This window comes from Podarcis raffonei, chromosome 2 (genome assembly GCF_027172205.1).
Source record: "Podarcis raffonei isolate rPodRaf1 chromosome 2, rPodRaf1.pri, whole genome shotgun sequence".
Taxonomy (NCBI): domain Eukaryota; kingdom Metazoa; phylum Chordata; class Lepidosauria; order Squamata; family Lacertidae; genus Podarcis; species Podarcis raffonei.
The window spans coordinates 123312111-123324091 of NC_070603.1; the positions used below are offsets into that span (position 1 = coordinate 123312111).

At 47.5% G+C, this 11981-nt stretch overlaps 1 protein-coding gene across 1 annotated transcript; it reads right to left on the bottom strand.

Moving 5' to 3' along the window:
• Positions 1-752: 752 nt before the first annotated feature.
• On the bottom strand, positions 753-7806 carry LOC128408864 (gastrula zinc finger protein XlCGF7.1-like). The gene is made up of 3 exons (XM_053378883.1): positions 7778-7806; positions 2454-2580; positions 753-1672 (listed from the first exon to the last, which is right to left on the bottom strand). The coding sequence occupies exon 3, from the start codon at positions 1599-1601 to the stop codon at positions 753-755; it is 849 nt and encodes a 282-aa protein (XP_053234858.1). The 5' UTR covers positions 1602-1672; positions 2454-2580; positions 7778-7806.
• Positions 7807-11981: the final 4175 nt, after the last annotated feature.

Here is an 11981-nt window from a genome sequence, read left to right on the forward strand (position 1 = left end):
GGCTCCCCGCTCCCCTGCGAAGACTTTGCGCGGCTAAGCCGGAAGCTAGAACAGCGAGAGGGAGCCCTGCGCAGTGCTCCCTCTCGCTGTTCTGGCTTCTGGGGTAGCCCGCGAAGCCTGCATTTGCTCCATAGGACGCACATGAAGTGAAGGCCCAAGACAGGAGTTGATCATCATGTGAGCTGCGCACAGGTGGGCTGAAGCGAGCTGCCGGCTAGCCTGTGGAGTCTCCTTTTTATTGAGACAAATATGCAAGCTAGGCAGATACATTTTGGCCTGTGACCTTTACACATCTTCCAGTCCCGAGATCGTGGGCTGGTACAAAGTTATTTTGGCACCTGTTTCCACAGCGTCATTTTCCCCTTGCACAGTGTATGACGAAAGAGACAAACGGTCTCAGGGACAAAGGTCACAGACAGGACACTGCAGACTGCTGAGACCGCAAAAGGTCAGACAGAGGGAACAATGTTCGAGACAGCTGTGACTTGTCTGAGGGGGAGTATGCTACGTACCAATGGCTTCATGTTTTAGGGAAGGAGATTCCGACTAAACATACGAAAAAACTTTCTGGCCGTAAGAGCTGTTTGACAGTAGATTCTATGATTCCAATATAGATCACTGGCATACCAATACCTTTTAAATTTTTATTACATTTTTGTATTGGCATTAAAAATGTGCAAAAATTATGGGAAATACAAGACACTCAGCTCCAGCCCCACATATGCAGCCCCATCCTTGTACCCACAGTGGCCTCAGGTTGTATATGCATTGTCATTGGTGCGCTGATACGGCTTTTCCCCCATGTGCATTCTCTGGTGTGTGAGAAGGCGCGATTTTTCGTAAAAGCTCCTGCTGCATTCCAAGCAGTTGTAGGGTTTGTCTACTGCGTGAATCCTCTGGTGCGACTTCAGGTTGGACATCCGATGGAAGCTCTTCCCGCACACCGAGCACCGATACTGTTTCTCCCCTGTGTGGATCCCTTCGTGGGAGGTCAGCTGCGAGCGCCGAATGAAGCTCTTGCCGCACACCAGGCATTTATGAGGCTTCTCCTTTGAATGAATTAACTGGTGCAGGTTCAGGCCCGACTTGTCGCAAAAGTTCCGGCGGCACACAGAACAGCTGTAGGGTTTCTCTCCCGTGTGTTTCCTTAGGTGGGCAGTGAGGCTTGTGTTCCGACTGAAGCTCTTCCCGCACTCGGAGCAGTGATACGGCCTCTCTCCCGTGTGGGTTCTCTGATGTGATGTGAAGTTGGCACGCTGCCGAAAGCTCTTTCCGCACAATGAGCACTGATACGGCTTTTCGCCCGTGTGGATTGTCTGATGAGTAGCGAGGTGTGCGCTCTGCCTAAAGCTCACCCTGCACTCCAAACATCTGTGTTGCTTCAGACTCGTGTGGATTCTCCTATGAACACTGAGATCTGATTTGTAGCTGAAGTGTTTCCCACACACGGGGCAGATATTCCTTTTCTTTCCCTTGGGATTGTGTTCCTGAACTGGAACTTCGTGGAGGTTAATCCCTGGCCAATATGTCTTCTTGCCTTCCTCTGCTGGGTTTTTCTTCTGCTTATTCTCTCCTCCTGGAGTCCTGAAGTTCTCTTCCATCTCCTGAATCTTGCTTCCCCCTACTGGCCTGGCATATTGGTCTCCATGTTTCTCATCCCCCCCAACACCTGCTGAAATCAGACAGAGAAACCTGGTAAGAGCACAGCAGGAGAAAAGAACATCATCATCATCATCATCATCATTATTATTACCCTGCCCTTCACCCAAAGATACCATGGTAGGTTACAGAAATTAAAACATTTAAAAAGTTTAATACAACTCACAATCACAGGAATAAGGAGGATCCTTAAAAAATACAGCAAACCCACAATTTACGCTCACTTTATTTGCACAAGCAACTGAAAAATAAGCAAACAAATTTGAAAGATGCAGGGGGAAATTTGGAGATGGTTCTGTCTGAGAGCATGGCCACTCCTCAACTGGCGGGAAAGCTAAAAAGCAGGGAACGTGCGCTCCCACCCAGAAGCATGCACTTGCACCAAAAGGACTTTGCTTGCACCGAAAGGCTCTCTCCCTCTCTAAGCAAGCTTCAAACCTTCCACAGCCAGCGAAGGAATGCAAAGCCAGCACCGGTTGGCTTCACAGTTTTAAGAACCACTTCAACCACAAGAACATGCACACGTCCGGGGAGGCTGCATGTGAGCGCAAGGAGGAGTCAAATACATCCCCTCCTGAGCCCTTAAAACACTGGATAAACAACAAGGGATATGTGCCGGAACAAGTTATCCGTGGGGGGAAATGCCTGAATAAAGTCTGACCGATGGGGAATTTGGTGTGAGCCTCCATCCTTGACCCCCCCAGAGGAATTTCTCCCACAAGGATACAGGTCAAGAGGAGTCCAAGTCTTGCTGAACTACCTCAAGTCAGAGCACAGAGGGGATCGATTCTTACCCAGAGAGGCCACATTCCAAGAGTTCTCCAAGGTGACTTCTCTGTGCAGGGATTTCTGCTGTGTGCTGAGTAGGGCCCACTCCTTGTTGCTGAAATACACAGCCACATCCTCGAAGGTCACCAGATCCTGGAAGGGGAAGCAGACATCCCTTAGGAAAAGAGGATCCCAAGGAACGGACTCCCTCAGGAGATGGGTGGCCATCTTTCAATTTAGTTGAAATTCCTGCATTGCATGGGATTGAACTAGATGACCTTTGGGGGTGCCTGCCAACTCTACAACACATCCAAAGTTATAAGGTTCCCATGAATCTCTGGACTTTCCCCTCCATGGGTTCTGTTGTTAAAACTTTTCTACTGCATCTTTTTTTTTTAATAATCCAAATTTATATAACTCTGTAGTGTCCATAGTTCTCGTTACATTACAAGTGTTATTGTAGTCCCGCTAACATTTTGAAATGATTCAAGGTAAATCATAATTTTCCCTCATTCCTTATTAAAGTTTTGGTCTTCCTGGTTCCTAAGCTTTCCAGTCACTTTTGCTATTTCAGCATAACCCATCAACTTAATTTGCCATTCTACTCTGGTAGGGACTTTATCTTCTTTCCATCTCTGGGCTAACAACATCTGCACAGCTGTCGTCACACACACTAAAAAATATTTTCTGCTCCCTTGGAATTTCAGCACCTACAATTCCTAATAGAAAAGCCTCTGGGTTTTTATTTTGGTAAAAGTTATTTTAAACATTTTTTCCAGTTCATTGTATATCATTTCCAAGAATGCTTTTATTATCTTACACTTCCACCACATATGATAAAAGGTGCCTTCTTTTTCTTTACATTTCCAACAGGTATTTGTACCTACGGTTCTACATTCTATGCAGCCCTTCATATGAGAAATACTGGGTTATGCTTGGGGGGCTCATAACACAGGCAAAACGCCCCCCCCCGTGTGCCCCCCATGTCCTTAAACAGTTATTTCCCTTGTTGCAAAGGGTTAGATAAATACTTGATACCTTCAAGGTGTGCTCAAAAATCACAAACACAGCAATGAAGAAAAAGAAAGTAAGATTTATTGCTGACAGCAATAAGACCCAGCGGAAATTGGTTTCCAAAGACTGGGTGTGGAGCTCTGGTACTTTGAGTTTACAGTGGTACCATGGGTTAAGAACTTAATTTGTTCTGGAGGTCTGTTCTTAACCTGAAACTGTTCTTAACCTGAAGGACCACTTTAGCTAATGGGGCCTCCCGCTGCTGCTGCGCCGCCAGAGCACGATTTCTGTTCTCATCCTGAAGCAAAGTTCTTAACCCGAGGTAATATTTCTGGGTTAGCGGAGTCTGTATCCTGAAGCGTCTGTAACCCAAGGTACCACTGTATATCCCTTTTTCCAAACAGCATTAAACATTACATATTCATAAATTGCAGCAAAATCAAACCAATGAGCTTGGACACAACGCTTCCTAAATCCTATGTCCATTTACAGATCACTTCTGCTTTGTTCCATATATGTACTCAGGATATTACTAATTGCTTCTACCTTATTATCAGCGAGCAAGCGGAAAAAAATCCCCTTTTGGCAAGCAAAGCCAAAATCCCCCCTTTTGTTATCAAGAAGAAGAAGAAGGAGTCTCAAAGTGGCTAACATTCTCCTTTCCCTTCCACCACAACAACAAACACTCTGTGAGGTGAGTGGGGCTGAGAGACTTCAGAGAAGTGTGACTGGCCCAAGGTCACCCAGCAGCTGCATGTGGAGGAGTGGAGACGCGAACCCGGTTCCCCAGATTACGAGTCTACCACTCTTAACCACTACACCACACTGGCTCTCAACCAGTGTGCAGACATCTGCGTAAGATGGAAAGTACCCAACTTCAGACATCCTGCTTTGTCAGGTCATGGTGACCATCTCATGAGCATGAGGAACGTTCCTTACAGATTGCAAACGCAGCTAAATGTATTTCTGTTTTCTGCAAGCACAGCAGCAAAAGAGAGATGGCATTTGATTCTTAGCATTTAGGCACTTTTAGCATTAAGCATTTTTAAGATACATGACAGCATATGAGGCACAAGGGTATACCTGTTATACCTTCTTTGGGTAGCCTTGCCACACCCTACCTGAGCTGGCTGTACATCTGCCGCTTCCACGCCACCACAAAAATGGGGCATTTCCAGGGGCATGCAGGACATCCCTTGGGACCCTGCGAGGTGGCAGAAACAGAACGTTGAAAGCAGGCTGGGACTCTGGGAGAGGCTGGGCACAAAACACAGGCACTCGCTAGGGAAAGACGGCCTGAGCACATGTGATGAAAAAGTTGGTTTTGCTGGACAGGTTGGATGCAACAAGCATTTCCGTGTTCAGAAAGTGGTGGTGGGGGATGAGTGCTCAGACCCCTGGGCCCTCACTTGTGGGGTGCCTCAGGGTTCCGTCCTCTCCCCCATGCTTTTTAACATCTATATGAAGCCACTGGGAGAGATCATCAGGGGGTTTGGACTGGGTGTCCATCAATATGCAGATGATACCCAGCTCTACCTCTCTTTCAAATCAGAACCAGTGAAGGCGGTGAAGGTCCTGTGTGAGTGCCTGGAGGCAGTTGGAGGATGGATGGCGGCTAATGGATTGAGGTTGAATCCTGACAAGACAGAAGTACTGTTTTTGGGGGACAGGGGGCGGGCTGGTGTGGAGGACTCCCTGGTCCTGAATAGGGTAACTGTGCCCCTGAAGGACCAGGTGCGCAGCCTGGGAATCATTTTGGACTCACAGCTGTCCATGGAGGCGCAGGTCAATTCTGTGTCCAGGGCAGCTGTCTACCAACTCCACCTGGTACGCAGGCTGAGACCCTACCTGCCCGCGGACTGTCTCGCCAGAGTGGTGCATGCTCTGGTTATCTCCCGCTTGGACTACTGCAATGCGCTCTACGTGGGGCTACCTTTGAAGGTGACTCGGAAACTACAACTAATCCAGAATGCGGCAGCTAGACTGGTGACTGGGGGCGGCCGCCGAGACCACATAACACCGGTCTTGAAAGACCTACATTGGCTCCCAGTACGTTTCCGAGTACAATTCAAAGTGCTGGTGTTGACCTTTAAAGCCCTAAACGGCCTCGGCCCAGTATACCTGAAGGAGCGTCTCCACCCCCATCGTTCTGCCCGGATGCTGAGGTCCAGCGCCGAGGGCCTTCTGGCGGTTCCCTCATTGCGAGAAGCAAAGTTACAGGGAACCAGGCAGAGGGCCTTCTCGGTAGTGGCGCCTGCCCTGTGGAACGCCCTCCCATCGGATGTCAAAGCGATAAATAACTATCTGACATTCAGAAGACATCTTAAGGCAGCCCTGTTCAGGGAAGTTTTTAATCTGTGATATTTTAGTGTATTTTTGGTTTTCTATGGAAGCCGCCCAGAGTGGCTGGGGAAACCCAGCCAGATGGGCGGGGTACAAATAATAAATTATTATTATTATTATTATTATTATTATTATTATTATTATTATTATTTCTTTTTTCCCCTGCCAGCAAATAGTTAACAAATGGCAGCCTCTGATTGGCCGTGGTTCCAGGAGGGAGAGTTTAAAAGGAGAGGATTTGAGAAGAGGCAGTTAGTTGAGGAGGTTGAAACAAAATTTAAAAATTCCATAAAGAATGCTGATCGCCGAAGAATGGATGCTTTTGAATTATGGTGCTGGAGGAGACTCTTGAGAGTCCCATGGACTGCAAGAAGATCAGACCTCTCAATTCTGAAGGAAATTAGGCCTGAGTGCTCACTGGAAGGACAGATCGTGAAGCTGAGGCTACAATACTTTGGCCACCTCATGAGAAGAGAAGACTCCCTGGAAAAGACCCTGATGTTGGGAAAGATGGAGGGCACAAGGAGAAGGGGACGGCAGAGGTTCTCGAGGCGCCCAGCATGAGTTTGACCAAACTGCGGGAGGCAGTGGAAGACAGGAGGGCCTGGTGTGCTCTGGTCCAGGGGGTCACGAAGAGTCAGACACGACTAAACGACTAAACAACAACAGCACCTTAGAGACCAACTAAGTTTGTTATTGGGATGAGCTTTCGTGTGCACGCACACTTCTTCAGAACTTAGTTGATCTCTAAGGTGCAACTGGGGGAAAAAAATTTCTTTTGTTTCGACTATGGCAGACCAACACGGCTACCTACCTATATTGAGAGGGTTGGTTGAGGTGGGGTGGAATTGAGGTTGGAGAGACAAAGGTCCCCGGGAGCAGGATACTCTGGGCTAGAATTTTAAGGAAAAGGGAAATAAACCTTCGGGTAAAGGGTTGTTCAGTGAGGTGGAGGCAATTTATCTGAGTGAGAGCGGGCCAAACAGGAGGAGCGCATGGCGCCAATCCTGGCTGACTGCATTAGTTTCCGGGCTGGTTTTGACCTATAAAGACTTGTGCTGTGGCTCAAGACCACAACACCTCAAGGACAGCCTTGGGTATAGCTGGTGCCATATTTTACTTTGGCTTTAAGGCCTTCATTTAGCGGGTTTTTAGACTTCTTCCAGTGGGGCAGAAACTGTAAGACCTGTATCTTATTTTGTCTTGATGTGTGCGCTTTTCAGTTTTATATTGATTGCGATTTTAGCATGTCTACCGTGCTGGAAAGTTGCTTTGCATTATTATTTCACGAGTAGAGCGACCAAGAAACACTACTATTATTACAATTAACAATAATAATATTCAGGGTGTGCTACTATGCTTTGCTTTGTGGGGGTGTCATTGTTAATTTTAATTCCAACTATTTATTTGCTTCCATGTATGAAACTTCCTATAACGTATCTCAAAAGCCACTTCACAGTAAATTAGTAACAACGCCCCCCCTCAAAAAATAGTAAAAAGATGACAATATCACACAACTTTGCAACAGCTGCAATAATAGGAAAGCACTTGTGGATTTGGGGTTTTTAATTTGTTCTCAAGTTATATTTTATGTATTTTAAGTTGTCGTTAAGTTACACCAAAATTCAATTTGTAAAATTGTAAAACAGAAAATAAAATTGCACAGCTTCACATATAAAAATAATTATGAGAAACTTCTTTAAAAAACACACACACATTTAAAAATGCTTTCATATGGGGAAAAAAAATTCAAATCTGACGCCGTTACAAACTGGAAAAACGATCTCCCCCTTATAAGACATGTTGTTGTTTCTCAGTTTCATTGCAAGCTGCTTAGAGATGGCCATGGAATTAAGCGTTACCAAATATAGGGGGCATCGGAGGAAGAAAACAGAGACGGAGAATGAGGAGGAGAGCTGATACTTCACAAAATCCTGCAGTTCTGAAGCCCAAAGGATCCTCCCTTACCCAATGAATCATTCCGACTTTGTACCTCTTGGGTGATGCCCCACGAGAGGGGCTTTGAACTGACTCGCGGGAATCAACGGCCACATCTAAGGACAGGCTTTGCACCTGAAACAGAAGCAAGAAACCCAGACAGGGAAGAGGGAGAGGAAGTTAGGAAGGACAGTGCAAACCAAGCAATGGATTCTCGCCCTCCCTCAAGTCTTCTGGCAAAACCCTATTGCAGAAACCAGTGGAGCTGTGAGGCGGAAAGAGGACCTTCTCCGTGGCTCCAGTAAATGTTGTTAAGGCTTAATCCCATTTAAAGATTGTGTGTATTCCCGCGCTGGGACCTCCGGGTGAAGGATGAATAACCAATCTATACCTGTATTAAGAACATAAGGGCCTGATGGATCAGGCCAACGGCACATCAAGCCTTATGAGGAATGGTTAATAATAATAATAATAATAATAATAATAATAATAATAATAATAAATTTATTATTTATACCCCACCCATCTGGCTGGGCCACTCTGGGCAGCTTCCAACAAAATATTAAAATACAGTAATGCATCAAACTTTAAAAGCTTCCCCAAAGAGGGCTACCTTCAGATGTATTCTAAAAGTCTGGTGGTAGTTGTTCTCTTTGACATCTGGTGGGAGGGCGTTTCACAGGGTGGGCGCCACTACTGAGAAGGCCCTCTGCCTGGTTCTATGTAACTTGACTTCTTGCAGCGAGGGAACCGCCAGAAGGCCCTTGGCACTGGACCTCAGTGTCCAGGCAGAATGATGGCGATGGAGACACTCCTTCAGGTATTCTGGACTGAGGCTGTTTAGGGCTTTAAAGGTCAGCACCAACACTTTGAATTGTGCTCGAAAACGTATTGGGAGCTAATGTAGGTCTTTCAAGACCGGTGTTATGTGGTCTCGGCGGCTGCTCCCAGTCACCAGTCTAGCTGCCGCATTCTGGATTAGTTGTAGTTTCCGGGTCACCTTCAAAGGTAGCCCCACATAGAGCGCATTGCGGTAGTCCAAGTGGGAGATAACCAGCGCATACACCAGTTTGGCGAGACAGCCTGCAGGCAGGTAGGGTCTCAGCCTGCGTACCAGATGGAGCTGGTAAGCAGCTGCCCTGGACACAGATTTGACCTGCACCTCCATGGACAGCTGTGAGTCCAGAATGACTCCCAGGCTGCGCACCTGGTCCTTCAGGGGCACAGTTACCCCATTCAGGACCAGGGAGTCCTCCACACCCGCCCGCCTCCTTTCCCCCCAAAACAGTACTTCTGTCTTGTCAGGATTCAACCTCAATCTGTTAGCCGCCATCCATCCTCCAACCGCCTCCAGACACTCACACAGGACCTTCACCACCTTCACTGGTTGAAGGAGCTGGGTATGTTTAGCCTGGAAAAGAGGAGATATGATAGCCATCTTCAAATATCTCAAGGGCTGTCACATGCAGGGAACAAGCTGGTTTTCTCCTGCTCTGGAGAGTAGAACTGAAACCCATGGTTTCAAGTTACAAAAAGCGAGATTCCGACTAAATCTATGGGGGGAAATTCTAACAGTTAAGAGCTGTTCGACAGTAGAATGGTTTCCCTCGGGAGCTTGTGGACTCTCCTTCCTTGGAGGTTTTTAAGCAGAGGTTGGGTGGCCAACTGCCATGGATGCTTTAGCTGAGATTTCTGCATTGCAGGGGGTTGGACTAGAAATCAGCCTTTCTCCACCTGTGGGTCCCCAGATGTTGTTGAACTACAACTCCCATCACCCCTAGCTAGCAAGGCCAGAGCTCAGGGATGATGGGGGCTGTAGTCCAACAACATCTGGGGACCCACAGGTTGAGAACTGCTGGACTAGAATAAGCGTGGGCGGTCCCTTCCAATTCTACAGTGGGAAACCAGCAAGCTAGACCGAAGCAGCACAAGAACACTCTCCTCTGCTGCGGTTTCCAGAAACTGGTATTTTTTTTAATATTTTTTTTTTATTTTTCTCCCCTCCTCCCTCCGCCTCCCAGAAAAAAACCTCTCCTCCCCCCCCTTGCCCACCCAGACACAATGACAGTCGTGGGCCGATCCCGCGCGCGCCCCTCCTCTCCAGAAACTGGTATTCAGAACCATGGCTGCCTTCTCAGTTCCTTGGAACTGCCTGGATGATTGGGGTGGGGATAACCCTCCCACCTGCCTCTCTTCCTGCCTCCTCTCTTCTGTCTGGCTCAGGAGGAAGCCTTCTGCCAAGGCCACCGCCTGCAAACTGGTCTCCACTCCGCACTCCCTGACCCAGTTCTCCATCTCCAGGGGAAAGACAGTCAGGAACTGCTCCAAGACCACCAGGTCCAGGATCTGAATGTTTCCAGCTGTCAATCCGAGAAAATCTCCCCTCCAGAAACAAACAGGAAGAACCAGAGATCGAGAGAACCTTGCACCATGCCCTCGTTCAGAAACATTCTTCCCCCGTCTCTCTTTCCCATGGACGTAGCTCCGTTGGTTAGAGCATGGCACTGATAACGCCAAGGTTGCAGGTTCGATCCCCATATGGGACAGCTGCATATTCCTGCATTGCAGTGGGTTGGAATAGATGACGGACAGGGTTCCTTTCAACACTATGATTCTATGACTGCCCCCTATCTCTTGTTGTCAGTGTGTGTGTGTGTGTGTGTGTGTGTGTTATTACAGAAAATCTAGGTGCGAGGCTGCTCAGTCACCAGCTCATCGGGCAGAGCCGCAGGTCCTTGCGGAATAAACGGAGGAGTCCAGCCACCAACCGGAGCAAATAGCTGTAGACCAAAGTTTATTGTGCAACAGGTTCAAAGAGGAATTTTGAACCCCGAGGATAGGGTGACAAGGACTTTTAAAACTTTCCCACCATATCCCAGAAAACAGTTCGTACAGCATCATTGCTACATCACTGACATGTCACAAAAGGGGAGGGGTTAACCTTGGCAAACATGTCCAGGCAAGTCCTTGGTACAAGATTAGAATAGGCAGACATCACAGGGCAAAACCCAGGTATAAGATGAGCATAGGCAAACACCTCTGAAGTCCCACCACCCAGATTACAATAGAACTTCCTTTGCATGTCTTAACCCCTTGGCAAGTTTTGGTGATGGGATTAGGCTTCCCTTGGCCAACAATCAGCTCAGCAATTGTCACCTCTGGGAACTTCCTGGAGTCCTTTTTCAAGGGGAAAATAGCTTTGGAATGCAGGAAACTGGCAAAGGAGTTGATTTTATATTATTTTTAAAGCTAGGTAACTTTCCTGAGCTGTCAAGTTGAAAGGATAAATTCAGGCATAATATTTGTAACATTTAACAACTTTAAAGATGTGACCCCCCCGTAATTTCCGTAACACACATATATATATGTAGAAGGTAAAGGGAACCCTGACCATTAGGTCCAGTTGTGGCCGACTCTGGGGTTGCGGTGCTCATCTCACTTTATTGACCGAGGGAGCCGGCGTGCAGCTTCCGGGTCATGTGGCCAGCATGACTAAGCCACTTCTGGTGAACCAGAGCAGCACACGGAAATGCTGTTTACCTTCCCACCGGAGAGGTACCTATTTATCTACTTGCACTTTGATGTGCTTTTGAACTGCTAGGTTGGCAGGAGCAGGGACCAAGCAACAGGAGCTCACCCTGTTGCGGGGATTCGAACCGCCAACCTTCTGATTGGCAAGTCCTAGGCTCTGTGGTTTAACCCACAGCGCCACCTGTGTCCCTTTAACATACACACACACACACACACACACACAGAGTATATATAATCCAGACGAAGAGTCCTTTGTACCTTAAAAGCTGACACTTTTCTCTTGCTAAACATCAGAACCACATAGCAACATTCAAAAGCAATATGAAGAAATCATTAAAATGACTGGCTACTGGGGACATTCTAGAAACCTGCATAGGCCTGTTGGCGTACAAAGGTCTTCAATAGATGCCCCCAAACCGGTAGCTGTGGACAGCTCTCTCTCTCTCTCTAGCTCAGTCAGTAGGAAGAAAAACAAACCAATAAACCACCCTCCCAAAACATATTTGCAGAGCACGAGACTCTTAATCTTAGGGTCGTGGGTTTGAAGCCCACGGTGGGCAAAAGATCCCTGCATTGCAGGAGGCTGGGCTAGGATGTCCCTCGTGCTCCTTGCAATTCTGCAATTCTCTGATTCCCTACGTCCAGGCTAAGGAGCATAGCTCAGCGGCAGGGCGTCTGCCTCGCATGCAGACGGTCCCGGGTTCAAACCCTACATTCGGCGTCTGTAG

Coding starts and splice junctions, on each gene's coding strand:
- LOC128408864 (XM_053378883.1), bottom strand. CDS start 1,601: ATGGAAGAGAACTTCAGGACTCCAGGAGGAGAGAATAAGCAGAAGAAA.